Here is a 26,189-nt window from a genome sequence, read left to right as displayed (position 1 = left end):
CACTTAATTTTGGATACAATATACCTAAATGTAATTGAACATATATGAAAGCACCAAAATTTGATAAATTTTTGTAATATTACAAGTTAGAATTTATCAAAATACTTGGCTCCTAACTTAAAACTAATGAGATTTAGGTAAGTTTTCAAAATAAATTTCAAATTTTATCTTTGTCGCACATACCAAAATCACATAAAAGAATGGGTTTTGTTGATCGAGTCTAAGGGGATACTTTGGGTTTTGGAGTTATCCAAATTCATGGGCTGCGTCCAAGTTTTTCCTAGAAATACCATTGTATAGGCCGCCCATATCCCCATACATTTAGGCCCGAAATGCGCTACTACTGTGGGAATCGAGACTTGATTCACATGGCTATCCATCCACCATAGAAAAATCTAGGAAGCTGACAGAAGAAGAAGAAGCACCATGGGAGCTCTCTGGAACTCTACCTGCTTCTCCCCAGTTCAAAATAATCCATTTTTATTCTCTCGTTCAAGCAAGAAATATGCAAATTCCTTGTGGAACTTCACCTACAAATCCTTCCAGATTTCTTGCAGCGAAGTTAAAGAAAACCATGGTAGATCCAGTAGTAATAGGAAGATGGAGGAATACAACTTAGCTATGAAGAGAATGATGAGGAATCCTTATGAATATCACCATGAACTTGGTATTTACCAATTTAATATTAACATCTGATTTATGCTTTCCTTTACCATGGTCACTTCTCTAAACTTGTTTACTTTTAAGATGTAGGTGTTAGCAACTCATTGGGTTTTTAACTAAGAGGAATCATGGGTTAACCAAAGTGATTACTGTTTACATACTTAAAAGCTTAGATCAGTTTGGAAATTGTATTGCTTAATAGATCTAAATCTTCGTCATAAAAATGGAACATCTGATTTGTAAAGTTATTGTTGCGCTGTATTGAATTAGTAAAATTGGGCTCCCTGCCTTCTGTTTTGCAGCAATTATGCTATATCAAATGATTTGGATCTTCTATATGTAGGATTTTGGTGTTTGTCATGAAGAGAAGATCGGAAAATACAATAAAGTTTTAATAGTAAGCTTAAACGTATAATTTTCAACTGCAGGAATGAACTACACATTGATAACAGAAGATCTAATTGTTGGCTCCCAGCCTCAAAAAATCGAAGATATAGATCATTTGAAGGAAGAGGAGAACGTTTCTTTTATACTAAACTTGCAGCAGGACAAAGATATTGAGTTTTGGGGGATAGACCTCCAGTCTATAGTTACAAGATGTTCAGAGCTTGGAATTAATCACATGAGAAGGCCTGTAAGTAAATCTTCTTGATGCTAACTGTTTCTCAAGTAGGTCACACGAAATAGAACACCGTTACCCCTTAAACCATTGGTCTACACTAGTATTCAGCTTTGTGAAAATAGTGGTAACATGTATTCCCTTCAAAAGTCGACAACTTTGATATGAACTGAGGTAATTTACTTTTTGTTAATCCTATACTTCACTATTTTGCTTGTTGGTATGGATACTAGCTGAAGCACTAACATCAAATATGTAAGTATATGCATTATATTTCCCTAGCATTGTTGATTGGTCCAGAAAATGGGTGACAGCCCATATTCAGAACCTTGTAGACTTGTTTTGTAGCATACAGATAATGCTCCGCTCCATGTCCACAAGTACCGGGTTAAGTATATTACTAGGCTTCAATGTTTTAAACGTTGTGGATATATAGTAGTTTATAGATGTGTGGGAGGAGAAGGACACCATTTCCTTGTTTCTATTTCTTTCTATTGCAAATTCTGGAGTTCAAAACACTTTTTTCCGGGTTGTTAGCCTAATAAAGAAGTTAAGGTTTTGGGATATTATTTTTTTCTTAGACCACCTCTCATTTTTTATATTTTGATCATCGCAAATACTTTTATTGCAGGCAAGAGATTTTGATCCAGATTCCTTGAGGAGTGTATTACCTAAAGCTGTTTCATCACTGGAGTGGGCGATTTCAGAAGGAAAAGGAAGAGTGTATGTACATTGCACTGCTGGATTGGGAAGGGCCCCTGCTGTTTCAATTGCTTATATGTTCTGGTTCTGTGGAATGGATGTAAGATTACACCTATTCTATGATCATTAGCTTTTTCCACATTAAGAAACATCATTTATGAATCAGTATTCCATCGTTGGTCTAATAATAAAAGCACATTAGCAGCTGTTAAATTGCTGTATGTTCTGAGATCTTGATGTGTTGGTTGAGCAGCTAAATACAGCCTATGATACACTTGTTTCAAAGAGACCTTGTGGTCCCAACAAAAGGTCAATACGAGGTGCTACCTATGATTTGGCTAAAAATGATCAGTGGAAGGAGCCCTTTGAGAATCTGCCAGATTATGCCTTTGTGGATGTAGCAGATTGGGAGAGGAAACTGATTCAAGATCGTGTGCGGGCCCTTCGTGACACTTGAGAATGCTGGTTAGGCTATTTCTTTGTCTCTCTTTCTTTTTTCTTGGATTAGGTATTTCCTTAGTCCATCAATGGATTATTGTCTTGAATTCTATCAATTTCTGGGGATTATTGCACTTCATGTTTACCATTCTTGAGTCTCGTGGATGATATAAACTAATCCTAATATAGATATTACCATTCTATATTCACTTTTCCTTTTACAGTTGAAAGTTTGATATAAAAAAATAAAGTTGCCGTTCATTGGCTTGATAGCCGTGATTTTAAGAGATGTGTATTCAAAATACTAGGATGTCATTGATCACTTGCAATGAACTATAGCCCCGCATTCCATCTTTTTTCTTATGTCCTCCTGGAATAGAGGAAATTTGTTTCACAAAAGAAAACAAACTTGGTCTCAACTTGGTGATTTCTACAAGAATCAGAGAGGGTAATTAAAGGATAGGGAAACCCAAAAAGAAAGTGAAAAAGATAGCACAAGAAAAGTTTTTTCTCGAAGAAATAAATGCCTGCTTTAGGCCTTGTGACATTCATTTGATATGTGAATTTCTGTTTTTAGTTCGTACATATTATTAGTTCCTATGTGCAAACAGAACTCAGATAACTGCATCTTTCACAGTGTGCTTCTAGTCAATTGATTCATCTCGAGTTACATGTTAGCACAGCTGGGAATGATAATAGTAACAGTGATCTTGCTTAGTGATTTACTGTAAAGTTGATGCATCAGGCAAAGCCAAGTTTACTCTTTTATGTGTGTCTACAATGTGTATATACTCACGCATCTTATATTATTTGGTACCTACAGCATGGAAGTATTCCAGAGAGCAAGAAGCTGCTCCTTGAAGCTCAGCCCCGTGATATGAAATTAGGTGCTTCTGTAACATATTAGGTCAGTAGATTCCAAACATGCTGACTCATTGGTTCACCTAACCCTTTCACATAATTCACATACAAACCGCCTAGAACAACTTTGTCACTGTAGTCTAGAGAATCTTGATCTTACAAGTAACTTTAAACTTCCTGCAAGGTTGTCTGTCTTCTATATTTTTTACTTTAGCAACCTTTTAGCCTTATGGGTTTATCACATAACTTCAGTGGGTCGGCTCCACATTGCTTGGGCATCATGGCTGAGTTATTGGTTCTAAACTTGAGAAAGAACAATTTCAGTGGTAGTCTTCTATCGTTATGTTCTCAGAGCACTTCATTGATGACCACTGTCTTGAATGGTAATCAATTTAAAGGGTCTACCCTATGTCATTGTTCAATTGGTATGGTTGAGAAGTCCTTGATGTGGGGAATAATGCTATAAATGACACATTTCCAGCTTGTCTGGTGTCTCTGGGAGAGCTGCGGATTCTTATGAAGTGGAACAAGTTCCCGGACTAAAGCAAAACTATTTTGCTTTCCCATGTTGCGGATTTTTGATCTTTCTCCTAACAACTTCAGTTGCTTACTGCTTTCAAAAGTTCATGAAAGCTGGAGAATGATGAGACCAGATGACACAAACATGAAAAATATCTTTAAATTGTGCAATGAAATAGGGTAGTTCCTTCCGGTTGATTGTCATCCAAGACAATAGTCATGAATGAAGTACTCAGAGAACATAATGGTGGAAGACTCTCAGTGAAATTGTTCCTTCTCAAGTCTAGTAACAATAGTTCAACTATGCATTGTAGAACTGGATTACTCAGTTTGTTGTGTGATGAATTCAGAAGGGTAAAACTGCTTAAATCACATAGAAAAGGACAACTTTGAAGGAAGTTAAATTTAAGTTCAAGATACTCTAGATTATGGTAATGAAAATGTTCCAGGTGGATTGTAAGTGAATTATGTGAAAGGTTTAGGTAAATCAATGAGTCCATCTCTTTTGTAATCAGCCTAGTACTCTACATAACACCTCCTTGTAAGTAATGTTGTCTTTTCCCCCCAACATGCAGTGTACTCCATAGAGGCTAATAGTGCTTCACTTATATGAATTCCTATTTTCATTATGTTCAGTTCCGACTTTTTATTTCATTACTCAATGATATGTCGTGTAGAACAAATTAGGGCTTTCTAAATAATGCATTTCTTTAAATATCATAGTTTTTTTTTAAAAAAACGTTGCGATGTAATTTCCAATTCAATTATATTATAAAAACTTCTTCTTTTTTAAAAAACTGGTTTTTTAAAAAAATATTGTTGATGAAAAGTAGATTGTCTTTGGTCAATAAATTAAAAAACCAATTTTGAGAAATAATTAGTGCTCCATATGATTAAGCTTTTTAAAAGTGTACTCTCAAAAGTTCGGAAAGAACAAGTATAAATTACCCAGTGTTGTGAAAGGCGCTCGCCATAGCGCCTTTGGCGAATGACGAGGCGAGGTGAGGCTGTGTCGCCATTATCCACTGAGGCGAGGCGACCTCAAATAGGCGAACCGAGGCGTCGTAAATGGCGTCGCCATTTTGATTATTTTTTTAAAAAAAAAAAGTTTTAACTTAATAATAGTAGGTTTTTTTTTTTCTATTTTCAAACTTTCATCAGACTTTCGTGTATTCCTCTTCTTCTCTTCCTCGAGTCGCTGCTGCTTCTTCTCTTCCTCAGTCGCTGCTCTCTTCTTCTCTTCCTCAGTCGTTGCTCTCTTCTTCGTTTCTTTCCCTCGAGTTGCTGCTCCATTCGTCTCTTTCTCTTTCACTCTTCACTGCTCCCTGCCTTCACTACTCTTTTTTTCCTCTGTTTTCTTCACTCTCTGTTTTGTCCCTGATTACTGTAAAATGCTTTGTGCTTTCACTGTGTTGTGACTGTTGTCCATTATTTTTTTGAAAAAAAATTAATTCTTCTATAGTAATTATCATAGTATTTGTAATATATGTAATTGCTATTGAAATTTTGAATATTATATGTGCAATTAAATGTTTTTAATTTTTGGTATTAATTGGCGCCTCGATTCAAAAAGGCGAGCGCCTCGCCGCTCGCCTCGCCGCATGGCGAGGCAGGCCCTTGTCGCCTTTTGTCGCCTCTCGCTGTCCAAACACTGAAATTACCTATATAAAGATCTTTATTTTCTATAATTTCTATTATTTTCTACTATTTAAAAATATTTTTAAAATTCCTCTTTTTCCTTCCAAACCCATTTTTGCAAATACATAAAGTTCTCTTTCTATTTTTATCACTGGCTCAATTTTTACTTCTTTCATTTTTCAATTGTCAGATTTATTCTCTCTATTTTCAATAATAACGCTCCACAATTTTTTCAAAAAAATCCAAGTAAATTTTTGCTTCACAATTTTTTCCAAAGAATTATCGGATCCTCCTCAATTTTCACCTTCACAATATGCACAAGGGAAAGATAAAAGAGATGATGTGTACATATTGCTTCTTGCAACAAAATCGTTTTCATGATATCCTCTTTTGCTGGTGAAACTACATTATGAAATGAAAAGTAGTCTCTACCAAATGTATCATTTTATCATGTATCAAGTTTTGCTATGTATCTTCTATGGTTATTATCCAAATTTAGAAGAATATGTATACGTATACAATACCAAATTATATGTGATACATTTGTGAGCGGAGAAATCGAGGAAGAACACATGTTCGAGCTTTAAATCTATTGTTTATGAATACCCAAAATCCCTCATGTTTGTGCATCAAATTAATATATCAGCGCATCAAATTTATGTATCTCGCATAGATTAATGTTTTTGTTTTTGTTAATCAAATGGTGGTCTACAGTACCAAGCATCTGTCTTTTTCCTTAGCTAAAAGATGTGTTGAATCGAAAGGAAGATAATAAAAAAGAAGAAGATAATGTTTGAGGCATAAGATTGGACTGATTAGTTTTTGTGCAAGACAACAATATGTTGTTCCTAATTCATTTTAAATTTCAAAGGTTCTGGTACATGATAGCATTTGTTCAAATGTTTAAAAGTGGCACATACTTCAACTTAAATGTGCTATTTGTTTCACACAACTATTTGTATGTACTTTAATAGCACATGTATTTTATCTACAATTTCTCTTCTCTCTTTTTCTTAGACAAATAAAATATATACATGATATTGAGTGCAACATCTAGACAAGCTAAAAGGAGGAGGAAAACAAATGTTTTCCGAAGGGAATGATTAGCATATGATTACTAATTTAGGCAAATTGATGCGGTCTTCTTGATTTATGTTAATGCTCATTAATTGTATCTACTCATGTTTCTCTTCTTTTTTTTATAATAATATACTATATAAACTGAAGTTCTCATAATTGAGTCAAACAAAAGTTCAAATTCTTTTAAGATGAGGTAGCATTATAATGTTTTTTCATCTTTGTTTCAATAACAATTTTACCACAGGCAAGCAAGTAGAGCAATGTATATGGAATAATCGTTTCTAGAATTTCTTTTAAGATGATGTAGCATTATAATGTTTTCCCTACCATTTAGTTCCTAGAAAATTGGGGGGTTGAGAATTAATTGATAATGATTTCTTTTGAAACGCTTTCTCTGATTGTTTTTTTTTAAATCTAATTGTTCATGCAGTTTATAGGCTTTAATGACAATGATGTCTATGAAGGTGATGGATTCTGATTGCCCCAATTTTTTGCTCTATAATTTATATTTCATCATATAAGCCAAGTACTTGTACATTTTATTCTTGGGCATCTTTTTTCTAATATTTCAATAAGAACTATGCAATACTAGATATTTTGGTTGAAGAATAGTGTTCACTACTGGTGATCTATGTCAGAGTAAAGAGAAAATGTAACAACACATTTGATGATATGTAGTATATACGTTTGATTTATGGATGATCTTTATCTACTTTGTTGTAATATATAAAAGTCTCAGATCAGGCACATATTGTACATAACTATCGGTTATTATTACGTCAATATGGATCACTATCTTGATGCAAGATTGAAACATGATTAATATTGTTTCAAGGCATACATTATGAGGTTATGTTTTTGTCACATGTACATGAATGTTGGGCCCGTGCCAACATTTTATTAGGGAAACTTATCAAAATCTCATATATTTGGAAATTAGCACGGGCCTAACATTTTATTTAGGAAACTTATCAAAATCTCATATATTTGAGAAATAATTAAATTTTATTTTGTAATGTATCCAAGAGGGTATAGACATGCATATGAGAGAGGAAGATGTAATCGAGGGGTTGTAATTTTATTAAATGATAGAGAATTTTTAGTTATGTATTTTGTAACTTCTCCTTTTATTAATGATGTTTTACATGGTCATTTGGATATGAAGAATAGCAGCAAAGAGTTTTTTTTAAAAAAAAAAAGTGACAGCATAGCCATATAGAACATACAACTAAAATTGCATAAGACGAATGACGCAAGCAAAAGAAATGTGAAATAGGTTTAGCTATCAGCTATGTTGACAAATTTTAAAATGTATAACCAAAGTAATCGATGCTTCTTCTACTCTGTAATGATTTTATCACACAGATTCTATGTTGTCTTTTATAAAGTTTTTTGGCTTAGTCAATTTCTGCTTCTTTCACGAAAGCTAGTTAATTCGTATGTGCAGTATCAGTATAAGAAATACTCATTATAAAGAAAAAATAATTAAGCTCAACAATGAATTACACTCACTTTTTGCATTATGTTCTCACAATTAATACACATTATATTAATTAAATAACCCGTTCAACTTTATAAGTGTTGTGTCATCTTGCAATCCTAGCTATCGTAATTTGATTGATCATCTTAGAATAACGATTGGATGTGCTTTGCACTATGCTCCCTCTGCAAAGTTAAAAATCAATTGAAGACTATTTAAATATAAATAACGGTGATAAAATAAATAAAATTATCAATTTTTTGGCAAACCTTAGTGTTATAACCTAAATTATAGTATTTCACTTTCTAGCTATTCGGCTTCTTCAACATATTCAACACAGAGGGAGGGACTAACTACATCATCTGTTAAAGAGAGAAGAATTTACCAGATCGTTCGTATAGTGGAAGAAATAAATGAAAATTTCACATGTCGGCTACAACTTCTAGTGGGAGCATGCAAATTCTCTCGAGTCTTGTATGCACTCTTCACTTAATGCAACATTCATGTCGGATTCTCTAAAATATATTATTTCAGAGAATCCAACATGCACTCATTGATATTTTAAAAGAGTTTGAGCAACTAAAACTCCCTCAATAATAAGATGAGGATATGATTTCCATCACGCACCATGCAGGAAAAAAGAAGAAGAAGAAGAAGAAGAAGAGGTCCTATCTGTTTTTGACATCTTCGTTTCATTCACATCCAGGTCATTTAATTATTTGTGTACAAAAAAGCTAAAATATAATTACCGGCAAGGGAAATCTTTAAAAAAATGTCAAATTCTTTTGTAATTCTTTTGCACCCAAAGAAAGTTTAAATATGTACATATATGTTAACTCTTTAACATTACATCCAATTCCTCAGGTAAATCCTCCTATGCAATGGTCTGCATTTGATGCGCTTATTTTAAGTGCTTTTGAATTTAAGTTTTTTTTTTGGTAGTTTTTGATTTAGATTAGGGCAAAAATAAGCTAAAATTTAAAAATTGAATATGACCAACTTATGACTTTTAACTTTTAGCTTGTAAGTCATCTTATAAAACCAATCCAGACATCCTCTTAGCCAGATTCACCCTTAAACCGGTTACTACCTCAAAAGTTAGGAGAACCCCTCCCATTTACATATCAACAAAATGACAATTGCATATAAAATATGAGAAATTCTAGAGTGTGAACCTTCCATTCTATCAACATGCAACCTCTTTATTCAATCGAAATTCTCACCCCTTTTTTTATCATTCTATTATGAATCTTTTTTATCAAAACAAACAAATATATGGGGACAAAAGAATTCTCATCTTAGGAATCTAAGAGATTTTAAGAAATCTTAAACGGAATGTTCACTATGGATATGCAGAATTCAAAACGTCACTTGTATCAAACTAAAACTCATGAGAATATGGGAATCGTCACAGAAAGTTTTCGACTAAAACTTTATACATGTGCATTAATGTACACGATAGTGAAACATATAACAATATATTTACTCAAAAAGTCATCTGGACACGTGTCTATCCCTTTTTTATTTTCGTTTTCAACTCTCACTTGTGTCTTCTTCTTCTCTGTTACTAATCCTCTATGCAAACATGAAGCTATTTTTTGTGACAATTGACTGGATATTCTTTATTTTTATCGATGATAATTTGATATTTGTTACTTCAAATATAATTTCTTGCCAAGATTTCAAGAACATGCTGGTAATTTTACTTGATTTACATATGCATTGAGATTTACAAATGGATTGTGCATCCACGGTGTTTGATTTTATGTCCAAGTAATTTTTTGTGGAGTAGTTGATTATTTTTTGGCTGCAGCGGAGAAAAATCTAAGAGACCAACTCTTGTTGAGTTTGGTGTCATGTCTTTCACATGCTATCAACAAGCTTCTGTTCTTGCTCCTCAAGTTGTAGGTATATTCTTTCCACACTTCAAATAACAAACAATGGTAGTATTTAACTACTTTTTAATTTATTGAATTTTTTTTATGAGTAGTTTATTCAAATTAACTTTGCATATCACCTTTTTATTTTCTTTCATTGTTCCTTTAATTTGAATGTATATAATTGTTCTTTGTGTTGCGGAATTGTGATTTTTATAATGATTTACGAAGAATAACTTTGCATTTTATTTTCGGACTATCATTTTCCAGTAGTTATGTCAAGATGGTAGGTTGATGATGCTTACATCTAAACTACTACTACTGGAATTCATGATCTGCTACTCTGAATTCTTTCAGAAGAATTTTTACTGTAAAATTTCTGTGAAGTGTGTGACGTAATAGAAATTAATTTTGAAGGACTAGATGTTCATGTGTATTTGATATGCCCTCATGAAAGATATTTTTTTTAATGTATTCTCAAGGAAGAGGAATCTCATTTTGGTCATATCTTGTTTCATTTGTCATATGACACCGACATTGGGAGTTTGTAGGAAGTTTCTTAAGTAATGTTGCTACTAGCATAATATTTCTGTCAGTATCTAATTCCCTTTTAAATCAGAACAAAATTTGATTTCCGCCAAAAATATATCTTCCTAATTATCATTGGCACTCTATTATTGTTGTTTCCTACATTTCTTTCTAAATCATTCTGTTATTAGTCTGCTATTATATATAATTCTTTTAAATATTTATACCCAAGTTATTTTAGCAGCATACACAAAAGGGATTTGTCATAGTTACAAACTTCAATATAGAAACAAAATAGCTCAAATCTTTAATTTGATAAGGTGCTACCTAATTGAAGCAGTCCATAAAATGTCATTCTTGCAACACTTGGGTCATGTTCCTATATATTTTTATTATCTTCATGCTTAGAACTTCACTAAGCACATTCATCTTTCCACCAAATTGAATGACCTAAGCCATGAAAATAAGACAATGTATGGCCTAATTGAGTCTCTTCTTTAAATATATGAACTCTCTCTTTCAAATGATGACATATCAAATATACAAGAGTAGAGAAAGCTAGTGTTTACAATCAACATGTGTTCTATAGTCTTAAATTATAAGCAAACTAAATACTTGAAACATATAACATGACACTCTTCAAAAAATGAATGTAAGATTACTTATTATATACTTCTCATTAATGAATATTTTCACTGCTTTTTCCCTTACTGCATCCGAACTTCAGTCATAGTCCCTCTAGCTTCCCCCTATTGGTAACCCAAATTCATAAATGTGTATTTCACACTATAAGGGACTTTAAATGTCAATGATCTGAGCCTATATCATTACGGGCAAAATTAAGTATATTAAGTGGAACAAAAATGCTAAAGCTTTACATATATTTGAAAAGTAAATAAACTAAGTTGTAAGCAAATATAGATATCGAGTGAGTTTAAAGCAACAAGCAAAAATGAAATGCACTCACAAAGAAGATCAGTTTTTCACCAAACTAGAAATGTAAATTTAGAGAGAACATGCTCAACAGGAAAAACGTGTTCTGCAAAACCATTCAAGAACTTTCACCAAAGGAGATAGCATATCACAATTAAAAAGAAGTATTAAACTTCCATTCAAATCTGGAGTGCAAGTCACTATCCATAAGAAAATATGAAAATAAAATTGATGCGTTAGAATAGAGGCACAATCCAACTTTAACAATTCTTATGATTTTAGTTTTCTCACCAGCTGTGAAACATAGAAGCACAATCCTCATCCTGTCTTTGCTACACCGAATGTTCTCAAAGCTTTTTAAAATGGCAACTTTTACTCTATACCAGAATTTTCTTCACTATAAGATGAGACGAATAATAATTAGAAAGAAATAAACTAAATTTTGCAGCAGTAATATCTCAAAAAGACAAAATCATGTAGTTCTTTTCTATACGACTTCTTGACACAAGTTCAGTTTCAGTCACTGATTCACTTATTTACTTTTGCCTATTGGAAGGTCATTTTAGTAGTTAAATAGTAGGTTTACATTTCATTTGTGAGTAAATTTGATTTCATCTGTAAAAGTGAAGCAACACAATGACACTTCATTTTATGATCCAAGTCTTTATTGACTTGTGTCCTCAAAATTAGTGATTCAAAATTAATTAGAGAGAACTATATGTATTATCTATATTCACTATTCTCTACAGCTCTCTCTTGACTTTGACGTATATACATGAAAATGGGAGAAAGAAATTGAACCAAAAACTCCATTATGTTCCTAAATATTCTTGCAACAGAATGAGAAGAAAGTATATATTTAAGCTTCAACCACCCCCAGGTGTAGAGTCATTTGTCTAACTAATCCACCTCCAAATCAACATCTTCTGAGTAATTATCATAAACCTCCATCAATAATATGTCAAGAAACTCTAAACAAAGACCACTTTGGAACTCTAGGGGAATGAGCGTTTTAGAGAAGGGTGGGATCTAAAAGATCTCCAACATGTTGCAAATCATATGGCAATGACATAAGTGGCTGAACAAATAAGAAAATTAGATTAATTAGAATGACATTGATCAGTAGGAAGTTGTTAAGGGCTGAAAGTATTGTTCTTTCTTTCACAAGACCTGTCTTTTACTTATGTGGATCTTTTTTTAAGACATACCCTTCTTAGATTTCACAGCAAAGTTGCAGGCAAACTTTCGAAAGTTGAAGACTACATAATTAGGGCAAGTAACAATGAGATATGTAAGGCAATGGAATAACTTCAGTGAAATATAGAAGAATCCCAAATTTGATGTATGAAGGAAAGAGGAAAGAGTCTATCTTACTTAAAAGTCAAAAAGAGAGAAGTTCCTATCTTAGTTTCACTTCTTGAACAGGATACTAACGTGCAACGTGCTATTTGTGGGTTGTTAATTATTAAATTCAAAAAGAGGAATGTAGGTCGAAGGAGAAGCCCATCATGACTCCGAACAAATATAAACAATTGAGAAAACAGTATCCATAGTTGAAAACCTTTAATATAAGATCAACTTGGACATTGCCTGTGATCTCCAATGACCGATTGTGACAATTTAATTATCAGGCTACTAATGTCACAATGATTAAAATCAATTCACAAATAAGAGAATATAGTGCTAAAACTTCAGAATGTAAAGAAAGAGTAAACAAAAGTGGCAGGCTGATCATTGTACACTTCAATTAATTAGCAAAAAAATATATAATAGAAAACTTGTTTGAGAGAAATGTTCAATTATATTGTCTACATCTAATCAAAAATCAAGTAACTGAAGTTTCTGTGAAGTATATATATTATGCAGGAATTGCTGAAACATGTCTACTTGAGTCAGCCAATGTGTCTTTTAACATAAAACTGCTCTGCTGATTTAAAGTTCTCTCATACTTCATTCATGAATTGTTTCTAATTAACAGCAAGCTTCAGTTGGACATTTTTTTAACGAGAATCTGAGTCTTACATTTTTTAACGAGAATTTGAGTCTTATAGGAAGATTTAATACTGTAGCACACGCTGCTGCTAGGAAGAACATAGTAATTATATTTTGAATTTCATTAGCAAAGTTATAATGGTACTATTTAATTAGCTGAAATCGGATTGTATGCTGTTAGATTTCCACAATAATTTTAGGGCATACATCATGCTGCAATTAAATTTAGAGGACTCGACGTAGATATCAATTTCAATGACAGTGATGAGTACCATGATCTAAAGCAGGTGTGGGGGGATAAACAACCATTGATTCATATAAGTATGAAAGCTTTTTTCAATCTTTAAAAAACTGAATTTGGTTCATTATTAGTGTCTTGTGACTGGTATGTATAGGTCGAGCATCTCAAAAGGAAGAGTTTGTGCATATATTAATGTCAGAGCACTGAATTATCTAGATAAATTTCAAAATACTGTGGAGTCAAACTTTACAAATGTGCATGATGGGAGGATAGCATATGCATATCCTATATGGTCTTTTGTTTTTATCTTGCTTCGAATGTTATTTCAAATGAAACGTGACTATCATTCCATGGAATAGTAACACAATAAAAAAGATTTTCCCATTCAATGTCATTTGGCAATGATGATGATGAATCATGGAGGTAACTTCACGGTTGAACAGTTTATCAGGCTTTGTTGTGAAGACATATTGGGAGTTCATTACTTTATCCTCTCCTCGGGGTTCAGTTCAAAATGTACAGAGGTTGTTGATGTACTTAAGCCGAACCTATGACAAATATTTATTTATCATATCAATCTCAAAACAACAAGATGTCTAATTTCATTTGTGAAATGCAAGATGAATATTCACTTTGTATCATTTGAGTTGCATAACTTGTTGTATCATATAAAAGAAGAAATAACTATCGGAAGAACTAATGAAGTTACTACTATGATATAATGTTACGTTAAGAAATTTCAATAGAGGCTTGTGATATTCTTGCTTCAACTGTATGTTCTTCGGTTATTTTCCATTTCTTGTTGCTTCAATAAGTAGTAAGCTATATAACAGTGGAATTAATTCTCTGATAAACAGAAGCTTATATACGCCCACAATTTTCTTTTAGTTTTATCGTTATTTGAGTTTCCTATTCGTATTTCATTTTTTTTCTTTCATTCTCCAGTAAAAATACAGTAAAATCTTTATAAATTAATATTCGGTAAATTAATAATTTCTCTAAAGTAATATTTTTTTCCGGTTCCAACTTGAACCAATGAAAAAAATCACAAATTTCGATAAGATAATAAGATAATAAATTTTCAGCAGACCTTCATGTAAATATATGTCCCATTAATATCATAAATTAATAATTGTTTGAAAGTGCAAATATATGTATGACAATTTAGTGGAATATGATTCTATTGTATTCTACTTTTTCTTAAAATTTTAATTTTAGTTGAAGCTCATCTATAACTTTTCTTATTGCATTCAAAAGCTTCGATGTTGTCTTTTTTAAATGTACCATAAAATTATAAAAAGCTCTTGATGTGATAAGTGTTTCCTTACGCATAACTTCTTCAAAAGATTTAGTATCATCTTCAACTTCATCATCAACATTTTATTTTATTTTTTGTGATGGTATCCACAATTTCTTCTAAGCTCTGGACCTATGAACATGTACCACTTTCACCCAGATAATTCAATAGGTTATTGACATCCATTTTGTTGTGGTAACTGATATCATTAATCATGATCTCAAGTTCAAGAATGACGTTTTCACAAATGAGTTCATTCAAGTTCTTTGAGATTGCATCCCCCAAACGAATTTCACAACGTCGAAAACAATTTGTTATTGTCTCTTGCTGACATTTATTGTCCAAGTAGGGATCGCAAAATTGAAAGATTAAAAAAAATTAATCTTTGTTGGATTAGTTCCTACGATAGAATCTATTACAATAATACATCTTCAAAGCTCTTTCAATGTCGTGTAGGGCGGCAAGAGAAACAATTCAACATTTTGTAGTCCTTCAATATTTCTATCATGGGCTGGACAATTATCTACCATAAGCAAAACTGATTTGCCACATTAGTCGAGACCAAGTCAAACTAGATCATTCTTTGTGAAACAGAGGAAGTATTACTTAATTAGTCATCATAGTTTGCTATAATTATCACTCACTACTAACATTAATCATTAATTATGTGGACTGACTTTGAGCTTATATAATTAATCACATTTGTATAATTCATCATATTTATATAATTCGCAATTAATAATTGTTTATTTGATTTGTATTTGTATATGATTATTTGTATTTGTATACGATGATTTCCTTTTGTTTTTCAGTTTTATCACCATCTACATTCAATCTTTTTGTGTATAACTTTTTAAAGTTTGTATAAACATGTAGTTTTCAGATTTTGTATAATATAATTTATATTATTTAATTTACATAATATATTTTCTGTTTAAATTTCATATGTTTATGCTTGTATCAATTCGTTATTTCCAGTTTTTATCATATATTTATAATTTTAGACTTTATATTACTTAATTATACAAATACATGCGAATTATACAAACGTACCCCCGAATTATACAAATTATTTCCCTCTCACTCTCGCCTTTCTCCTACTTCTTCCAATCTCGCTCGCCTCTCCTTCCTCTCCCAATCTCGCTCACCAGATATACAAATATATATGTATACCAATCTCATATATACAATTATCTAACTGATATACATATACAATTCACCTCTTTCCCACTCTCTATCCTCTCTCTCTCTCTCTCTCGTCTCTCTCCTCCCTATTTCAATCTCGTTCGTCACTCTCCTCCCTACAACATGTAGCTACGAATTATAATTAGTAAATTATAGTTATGAAACGTAATTAAGCTATTTTTGAGTGTTTTTAACTTTTGGGGTGTGAGCTAGGACTAAGACAATGAGGCTTGGACGAACACTAAAATTAGTTATTGTACTAAAAGTTCTGTGGATGGTACCTTATACATGGACCTTCATCTTTTCCCTGTTGACACGTGTATGGTTATTTAATTTGTAACGAAACCAAGTGCACTCCTGAACACAATCACAAAAATTGTACTGTGTTGGGATATTTTACTTAATTGCATAGTCCTTACTAAGAAGAATCAAACATGCTTTATGAGTAAAATTTTCAAAAGTTAGTAGCAGATTCATGTTATGTCAATTATTTTGATTGTCTTTTCATTAATTTGTAATCTAAATCATAGTTTGCTAAGCGAGTCGTACCCATTTTAATAAGGTTATTTGTTCTAATTTCAAAGATTTAAATTTACAAGGAAAAAATATTGAGGTTGTAGTAGGGAAAATAAAGCTAATGAAACTCGAGGTGAGAAAGTGTCACCAACACCATGGGTAAGTTAATGAAATTCTATGTTCCGCAATAGGAGAGAACATGTATTTATCAAGCTTATTCTCGAGTATTTTATGTTATGATATGTTCTTTTTGTTGAAATTAATGTATTCACTCACACCTTGATGTTTAGCATTTCAATATTGTCTCTTAGTTTCTCTAGAATTTCGTAATACATGTATAAAAGGGAAGAATGAAGAGTAGAAAAGAAGAAGACAACAAGATGCAGAGAGAGAAAAGAAGAGAAGTAAATTGGGAAAAGGAAGGAACATGTGGGTTGTTGTATCGATAGAAAGGACACATATAATAGACGTGTCTGTTTGTTAGTGAGCCACAATTAATTTTATAGTACCATTTGGAATGCATTTTGTATAACTTTGTTATGCTGTATTCGTGCAACAAAGTCTCATTTCTAAATAAGGGGATATTTGTATGTGTTTGATTAGAACAAAATTAAAACTCAAATGTTAATGAAAGTTTCAAACTAAAACTTAAAACATCATAAGCCTAAAGAACATGATAAGCATAGATAACATCATAAGCCTAAAAAACACGATAAGCATAGATAGACCGTTGAGAACTACGGAATATGCTTCTACTTCAATCTCTGTCTCATCTTTCGGTTCTTCCTCTTCAACTTTCTCATACTCTTCTTCTTCCACTGTTGAAAAACAAAAAATGACGAAATTGAGCATACAAGACTTGCGAAATGAGTGAAAATGGATGAATACGGTGCTACAAAATTCATGTCATCTTAACTCTCATTCTGAATTGGTGATGGTCAGAAATTATTTCTAATGCTCGAAAAAATTACCACAGAGATCAGTTTTTTACTTACATGATAAAATATGGTATACATTTTTGTATGAAGAATAAAGTAATACATGTGTAATGATAGAGTAGTAAATGTGTTTCTAAGGAAATAACCTTGTACCAATTTACCCCCAAATCCATCAATTTTAAGAAAAAATTGATTTGCTTTCCATACATTTATAGAGTACCACGCATGCTTATCCTTTTCTTTTTTTTTTTTTGTAATTACCCGTTGCACTTTGAAGAATGTATCAACAAATCTGGATTAAATCATGTGCATGCATGCACATGGAAAAATCGGAAATCCATCCAAAAAACTTAGTAGTAGAAACAAATTAACGAATATCCAAAAGACAAGGCTATACATATACATCTTGAGGACAGTGGCATGTTATTCAAGGATGTTATAACCAAGTTCAATTGAAATTCGCGGCTCAAAGACTCGACGATGACCATTATCGTCGATTGTAAAGCGGCTCTTTGATGTCCCGGTTGATCGATTAAATTTTGAACACCAATCATATTCTTCTATTTTGATCAAGGAGAAACAATGGTGTGGCCATTACTGTCTCTTCCAGTGTGAAGAAATGGGTTTGGAATTGATTCTTCTATTTGCTCTTCTATCGATTGTGTTATCATTTCTTTAATTCGGAATTAATTGTTATATTGTTAAGACTATTCAAGAATATGATCATTTGATTACTAATAATCCATTCAGAAGATGAGTTCGATTAGAATATGGAAATGATTTATCAACAAAATTTAATAAGGTAAGTAGCACAATTATTTTCGACAAAAGAATTATGTTTCCTTTATATAGCCTATGTTTCTCTTTGGACCCACTAAAATAAGTTAATATCATTCTATAATTCAATTGAGGAAGCTTTGGCACTATTCATTTATAAAACTCTATCTTTGCACAAGTCAAAGAAACTCTTCCAACATATCTTTCAATAGGATATGAACCGAAGAGTTTACTGCTGACATTTACCTACCACATTCCTTTTATGTAACCTTTAATCACAAGATTTACAACACTAAGTAAATATTAGACTTCACTTTGTTGTTGACATTACTTCTAATAAGACTTGTAGAAATGTAATAACTCAGAGCAAAGTTGGGGTACATGGAAAGTCAAAGCATTTATGCTACTAATGATATGTTAATATTATATGTGTTTAATTTTAATGTTATTTTAATACTTTATAATGGAGTTTGGATAGCTCTAGATCAGAAGTGGCTCGATAGTCTTAAAAAAAGACATGTGCCTTAGACCCCTAAATTTAAGTGGCCTCATTTCTAAGTTATTATTTTTTAACAAATATAGAATACTATTGATAGAAAAAGTGAACTTTTTATGAAAAATATAGAAATTATTAGAAGAAATTTGAGTATGCAAAATAATATTAAATAAGAATGGTTGTATTATCAATTGAAAACTAAAAGAAAACAATTATATAAAAATTATTAACAATTCAAGTTTAAGGCCCCGTTTAATTTTTGTTTTAGGCCACTAATATGCTTGAGTCGTTCCTGCTCTAGATTTGTAAAAATACTTGACATAAATCATAGGCTTTAAGTAACTGAAGCAAAATAGTACAAAGGTCATTATATCTTATTTACAGGTTCTGTTGACCTTTTAAAGAACGTATTAAGATTATTATGCGAGAGATGTGTTTCTCATGTATTGAGATTATTATGCGATAGATGTGTTATGAAAGTTTTCAAGGATGTGAAATTTTTATGTTGATTTATATGATAAAAGTTCTTACATATAAATAAAATGAGAAAAGACATAAAGTCACTATTAAAGTTATCTCGGATATTCATAAAGACACCTTAACTTTGCAACTGTTCTATTACCCTCACTAAATTATTTTGAATATATATTATTATACCATTTTTCAATCAGCCCCAAAACTTAAGAAGCAAGTGAATTCACACCCCAATTATTACATGACACGTGTTAATCTGATTAAAAATATTTTTTTTTCATTTTAAATTTTTCCTTTATCTTTTTCTTTCTTTATTTCTCTCTCTCTCTTACTTTCTGAATTTTAATTTTAATATATCTTAAATTTTATTTCATCTTCCATCTCCCACTTTCAAGTGATTCATTCATTCATTTCCTTTTTTTTCTTCAGCTCCCACCCCCCATGTCAAATTTAAAACCCACTTCCATTTTTTTCTTTTCTTTTTCTTCTTCTCCGGTCAAATTCTTTATAAAATTCATATTATTATTTAGTCTTTATTGAATTATTGATAACAAAATTAATTATTTTTTTAAGAAAATTTAAAATTTTAAAGATACCATCAACTACTCATTTTTCATATATCTTAGAAATGATAATTTTAAAAGAATCAATTAATTTCTCAAAAATTGAAAGAACTTAATTGAAATTGAATAAAAAAATTATATGATAATTCCTAATCATCTCGAAATCCAATGAGTTTATCGAATTGTTCAAAATGTAAGAAAAATATTTAGATAAAATTTTAAAACTAAAGAGAGTAAAACTAATAGTAATAAAAAAAAAAGAAGGAAGGTGAAGTTGTGATAAAAATGGTGACATTGAAAGTAAGAAGCTTCAATGAATGGAGATGACAATGAATTTTTGAAAAGAAGGAAGAAAGAAAGAGAAAAAATAAAAAGGAAAAAAATTAAAATAATAAGAAAAATAAGAAAATATATTTTATAATAAAATACTCGTAAAATTAAAATTATATTAGTTATTTTAGGTTGCTCACTCTCTTTGAGAGAGTGCACACCACTCTCTATGTCAGATGGACGAAAAATGATATAATTATATCTATTCAAAATTATTTAGTGGGGTAATATAGGACGGTTGCAAAGTGAAGATGTCTTTTAAAAATTCGGGACAACTTCAATGGTGACTTTATGTCTTTTCTCAAATAGAATCAAGATTTCAAGAAATATCAAAAATCAAATGTTAGGCCCGTTGCTCCGTGCGATGCACGGGCATCCCTTCTAGTGTGTGTGTGTGTGTATATATATATAGATATATATAATTTTATTTATAGCTAAAGAATATTATTTATAATCTACTTTGTTAATATATTTTTAGTTAGTTTATAGTTTTCAATGTTTATATATTTTATTTCAAATTTGGACTTGTAAATATTTTATTTTATATTAAGATCCGAAGTTATAATTATATTGTTATAGTTTTTCAAATTCGAAGTTAACAATTTACTTTGTAAATATTTTTTGTATTCAATTTGCATCTAGCCTTTAATCTTATTAGTTTAGCATAATGAACGTTGATATTTCAAAAAAAAAAAAAATTGTACTCATGTGAATTTTACAATGTTTCCGAAAATTTCTACTCACTTAAAATTTTTTAAGCCTAGTTTGTACTCATGTGAAGTTTACAGTGTTTCTGAAAATTTCTACTCACTTAAAAAATTTTAAGCCTAGTTTGTACTCATGTGAATTTTACAGTGTTTCTGAAAATTTCTACTCACTTAAAATTTTTTAAGCTTAGTTAATCACACAGTTAAGTGAAAAAAATTTGATCGCCTTTTCCAATACCGTATAGTTGTAAAAAACTGGAAAAAAATTGAAAGAATCGACTAAAAAAATCGAAACCGAAAAAACCGACTTTATATGGTTTGATTTAATTTTTTTAGATTTGATAAACCGACACAATTGGTTTAGATTTTTTTAAATAAAAAAATCAAACTGAACCGACCTATGTACAACTCTACCCTTTGTTATATTTTAAGGTCTATACGCTTAGGGGGACGTTTGGTTATGAAATAAGTTCAAAGCTAATACATGAATAACTTTGGTTATTTGCATTAATTTTAGGGTAAATTATGTGGTTAAGCAAATTTGTACTACTTATTACTCATAATAGTTATAGTTTGTCATAATTATCACTTGCGATTAACCTTAATCATTCATTACGTGGGCTGACTTCGAGTTTGTATAATTAATCACGTTTGTATATGTATAATTTGTCACATTTGTATAATTCGCAATTAACAATTCTTTATTTGATTTGCATTTGTATACTATAGGTTGTATTTGTATATGGCGAGGATTTTCTTTGAATTTTCAGTTTGTCACCATATAGATTCAATCTTTTTGTGTATGACTTTTTAAAATGTAGGAAAAATGCACAAGTACACCCCCTAGACTATGACCGAAACCTCAGAGACACCTTAATTATTCTAAGGTCCTATTACCCCTTGAACTTTTTTTTTTGTAATTTTGTGCACCTTTTTAGATTACGTGACATCCAAATATCTCTCATACGTCTCAATTGCGTGGAGTAACAGATTGTGCCACGTAAGACTAAAGATGTATAAAATTCGTAAAAATTATGCAAACCACATAGTATAACATACAAATTACAATGGTGCACAAAATTTGTATTAGTGTGTAATTCAGTTTCGATGGAATCGATTTCGGATAAAAGTGATTGATTAGTTTTGAATTGTGTTTTGGAAGAAGTTATCTTGCCAACAAGGTACAAAAGATGTCAGTAGATCAAGAAGAAAAGAAAGAAAAATCCAGATGAAAAACTAACATCAAACATGAATTGTTATGAGCGATGTGGACAAGATGATCACAATCGAAGAACTTGTACTTTCTTCCCAAAAGAATCTTGATAATACTTTTTTAGAGTACTTTATTTTTTCAAATCTAATAATTTTCAAATTATAACATTTCTTTCCACCGTACTTTTAGCTTACTAATTTCTGATTCAATATATTGAAATGTTACTTTTTCAATTGCCTATATCTTTTTATTGTTAATTTTTAGTAAAGTGAATCCTATACGCATATGTTATATTGGTTAAGTAATAATGTATATGCAAATGTATTCTAACATAATGAATTTGATACTTAATTCTTTGAAAATTTTTATATCCAATAATATAGTATCAAGTATTGTGATATTGTAAGAGTTATGATGTGTATAGGATAAGAGACATAATGTTAAAAGGTACTAAATATATTACAAATTCAGAGGATTGGAACAATTGTAAATACATAGTAACAGATTTTACGAGACACATCAATTTGTAATTCTGAAAGCATGATAAATAATAATTGTGTATCATATACATAATATACAAATTTGTATCAAGTTATACACATTAATCTGTGATTTTAAAAGTATGATAAAGAGAAAATGATCAAATAGCCCCCTAACCTATGGTCGGATTCTCAACTACACACTTTAACTTCACAGGGGTCCTATAACCCCCCTAAACTGTTTAGAATTTAAATTACTACCTCCCTAATTGCTGATATGGCAAAGAGAGTGTATTTCACTCTCTTTGAGAGAGTAAACAACAACATTAAATTATTAAAATTTTATTTTTAATTATTTTTTATGAATATACCTATCTTTATTTATTTTTTTTCTTTGTTTATTGCTAACTTCTTTCTTTCACCCCTTTTTCATCATTGTCACTGCGAACCCATCTTTGTCGGAGCTTCGACCAACAAACAACAATGAAATACCTACACCACCTTCACCATCGGAGCAACTACTTCACCAAATCAAAACCCCATTAGTTGTCTCTCTTCTTTGTCACTATTGACAAGTAGTAAGACGACGATTTGGAGAATAAAGAAATACCACCCCTCTTTTTGCTTCTGACGACGAACAACCAACGAAATCTCAATTAAACTTTTTTCTTAAGTGGTCCAATAGAAATTGAATTTACATAATTTTGATGTCTTTTCAATATGGAGCTTTATTCTCACGAGAAAATGGTGGAGAGTTCTTTTAATGGGTGAAAAAGATAACAACCAAGGTGAAGGAGAAAATAAAGAGAGATGCGGACTTCTCCCATATCCATCAACAAATTCTCCAAATCAAGATTAGACAAAAATTTAGGGTTAAAAAATGGTTGGAGAAAGGAAGAAGATGAAGGAGATTTTTTTTTTTTTTAAAAATAATTGGTGAAATACGTGTAAGTGCGTGTTTCACGCACTTGACATTTGACAGGTTATGGTGTTTAAAGGGGGTATATATTTCGTTTTTAAAAAGTTTAGGGGGGGTAATAGGACCCCCTTGAAGTTTAAGTGCGTAGTTGAGAACCCGACCATATGTTGGGGGCTATTTGACCATTTTCTCTATGATAAACAATAATTGTGTATCATATACATAATATATTTTTTGATAAATTTGTATCAGCTTATAATATAGTATCAAGTGTAGTCATTTGTATCAATTTATAAGAGACATAATGTTAAAAGGTACTAAATATATTGAAAATTCAACTGATTTGTATCAAGTATAAAAATATAGTATCAGGTGTTGTGATATACACAAATTTCGTTATAGCAAAAGTAATCGTGTATCATATGCATGATAAAGTTTTGAAAAATCTTGTATCTACTAATAATATAGTATCAATTATAGTGATGTCTACTGCACGACAAAATAATAATTGTGTATTATATACATAATATATTTTTGGCGAATTTGTATCAACCTATAATATAGTATCAAGTGTAATCATTTGTACCAAATTTATAAGAGACATAATGTTAAAAGTACTAAATATATTGAAAATTAACTGATTTGTATCAAGTATAAAAATATAGTATCAGGTGTTGTGATACATACAAATTTTGTTAAATCAAAAGTAATCGTGTATCATATACATAATAAAGTTTTAAAAATTTTTGTATCTGCTAATAATATAGTATCAGTTATAATGATGTGTACTATACTTATAAGAGACAAAATTTAACAAGGTATTAAATATATTGAAAACAAAATGAAAAGCGAAATAAATAATTTTCAACATAAAAACTCTTCACATTAAGAAGTAGTATCTTCAAAAGGGAAGAAATACTCAAAAATACTAATTAATGTATCTTAAAAGCAATAGATCGTCAATAAATTTCGGTGAATCGATATATAAAAATCTATTCTACATTAAAAAGATCATCTTCTGTTGGTGGAGTGTAGTCACTCTTCGGCCTTGTAGGATCATATTCTCGCTAAGATATTCCGTCTTCGCCTTGTTGTAACCATACTTTTATAACAGTGTTGCATATCTTGTGTGAATATAGTCACTTCGAAAATCATTAGATGGGATGTTGATTTCGCTGCTCAGAAATTCAACAAAAAACATTCCGCAGTCACTACAAAAAATAAGAAGATACATTATAAAAACATATCAAATATGTATGTAAAGAAAAATTAATTCAATAGTTACAGACTGTCGCTTTCTTGTTGCATAATATCTTGAATAAATTCCACCTCAAACGAATATTGTGGATCCAATAGTAACATGTGAATACATAAAATTATAGAAAAATTAAAAAATAGTAAAATACATGTCGTTGGTAATGCAGATCTGGATATGCCAGGGGAGCCTTTCTATCCTTTTTTTTTTTTAGTTTTTTCATCCTTTGATTTAGATGATGCCCCCACTTCCTTTTTTATTTTCTCTTCGTAGAAGATCGATTCGCCATTAATGCCTGTTCATACAAGCTGTTAGACCTCTGTTCTGTCAAGTAAGGGTCTTCTGATTCAAAATTTTGATCAATGTAAGGTGTTATTATTTGGAAAATCCCAATATTAAAAGACGGATGATCCATTTTGACAACTGATACAAAATCAATTGAAACACAAAATTAATTTTGAAAGAAAAATGAAGAAGAAGATAATACCTATTTTGAAATTTGGACTATTGAATAGTTTGAAAATCAAATTCCTTTGAATTCGGTAACTAATTTGGTAGTGGGAAAGATTAGAGGCGAGATTTTGTGGATTAGAAAGATGGGTTTGATTTCTTTCAGAATTAAGTATCCGGAATAGAGGAATTGGGGTAAAGTAGGAATTTTTGAATTTTTAAACATATGTAGTGTAGTTTAATAGTTTTTCCATAAAATTATAAAATAACAAAAATAAATTTAGGGGGGGGGGTAATAGGACCTTAGTTTAGTTAAGGTGTATCTCTGGGATTTTGATCATAGTACTTGTGCATTTTACCAAATTTGTATTAACGTGTAGTTTTCAAATTTTGTATAATATAATTTATATAATGTAATTTGTATAATTGTTTAAAGTTCATATATTTATTATTATATCAATTTGTTACTTCAAATTTTATCATATTTTTTCAATTTCAGACTTTATATTACTTAATTATACAAAACACGCGAATTATACAAATGATATGTGAATTATACAAATTATTGTCCTCGTCCGCTCGCCTTTCTTCCCCCTCTCCAATCTCGCTCGCCTCTCTCTTCCCTCTCCCAATTTTGCTCGCTAAAATATACAAATACATATGTACAAAATACAATTATCTAACCTATATACATATACAATTCACCTCTCTCCCATTCTCTGCCCTCTCTCTCGCCTCTCTCCTCCCTCTCCCAGTCTCACTCGCTACTCTCCTCCCTATAACATGTAGTTATGAATCGTAATTAGCAAATTATATCTATGAAGCGTAATTAGACTATTTTGAATGGCTCTATGCGAAAGTATCTCAACATATTATCATACACACAAAAAAACTGAATATAACTTAAGTATACAGAAAATATACAGTGACTATTAATCTCGATCAATACAAAATCACATTTAAACATTTCAATTTTTACATATGAAATCATCTAATGTTTGGTTTTTCTTTTTAAAATC

General features: G+C 30.9%; 1 protein-coding gene across 2 annotated transcripts; it reads left to right on the top strand.

Moving 5' to 3' along the window:
- Positions 1 to 229: 229 nt before the first annotated feature.
- LOC107023451 (phosphoglucan phosphatase LSF2, chloroplastic) lies at positions 230 to 7,215 on the top strand. 2 transcript variants are annotated; one of them, XM_027917770.1, is made up of 5 exons: positions 230 to 667; positions 1,092 to 1,297; positions 1,914 to 2,084; positions 2,238 to 2,449; positions 6,951 to 7,215. In XM_027917770.1, exons 1-4 carry the CDS (start codon positions 427 to 429, stop codon positions 2,439 to 2,441), a joined length of 822 nt encoding a protein of 273 aa, XP_027773571.1. In that variant the 5' UTR covers positions 230 to 426; the 3' UTR covers positions 2,442 to 2,449; positions 6,951 to 7,215. The 2 variants fall into 2 exon arrangements, with proteins under 2 accessions (XP_027773571.1, XP_015079631.1); XM_015224145.1 differs by lacking the exon at positions 6,951 to 7,215 and adding an exon at positions 3,246 to 4,464.
- The last annotated feature ends 18,974 nt before the right edge of the window (positions 7,216 to 26,189 follow it).

Source organism: Solanum pennellii, chromosome 6 (assembly GCF_001406875.1).
Source record: "Solanum pennellii chromosome 6, SPENNV200".
In the NCBI taxonomy this organism is placed as follows: domain Eukaryota; kingdom Viridiplantae; phylum Streptophyta; class Magnoliopsida; order Solanales; family Solanaceae; genus Solanum; species Solanum pennellii.
Note: the sequence above shows the minus strand (reverse complement) of the source record. Positions and strands in the feature narration are given on the sequence as shown.

Coding starts and splice junctions, on each gene's coding strand:
- LOC107023451 (XM_027917770.1), top strand. CDS start 427: ATGGGAGCTCTCTGGAACTCTACCTGCTTCTCCCCAGTTCAAAATAAT. Junction 1,298..1,913: donor TTAATCACATGAGAAGGCCT/GTAAGTAAATCT, acceptor CTTTTATTGCAG/GCAAGAGATTTTGATCCAGA. Junction 2,085..2,237: donor TCTGGTTCTGTGGAATGGAT/GTAAGATTACAC, acceptor TTGGTTGAGCAG/CTAAATACAGCCTATGATAC.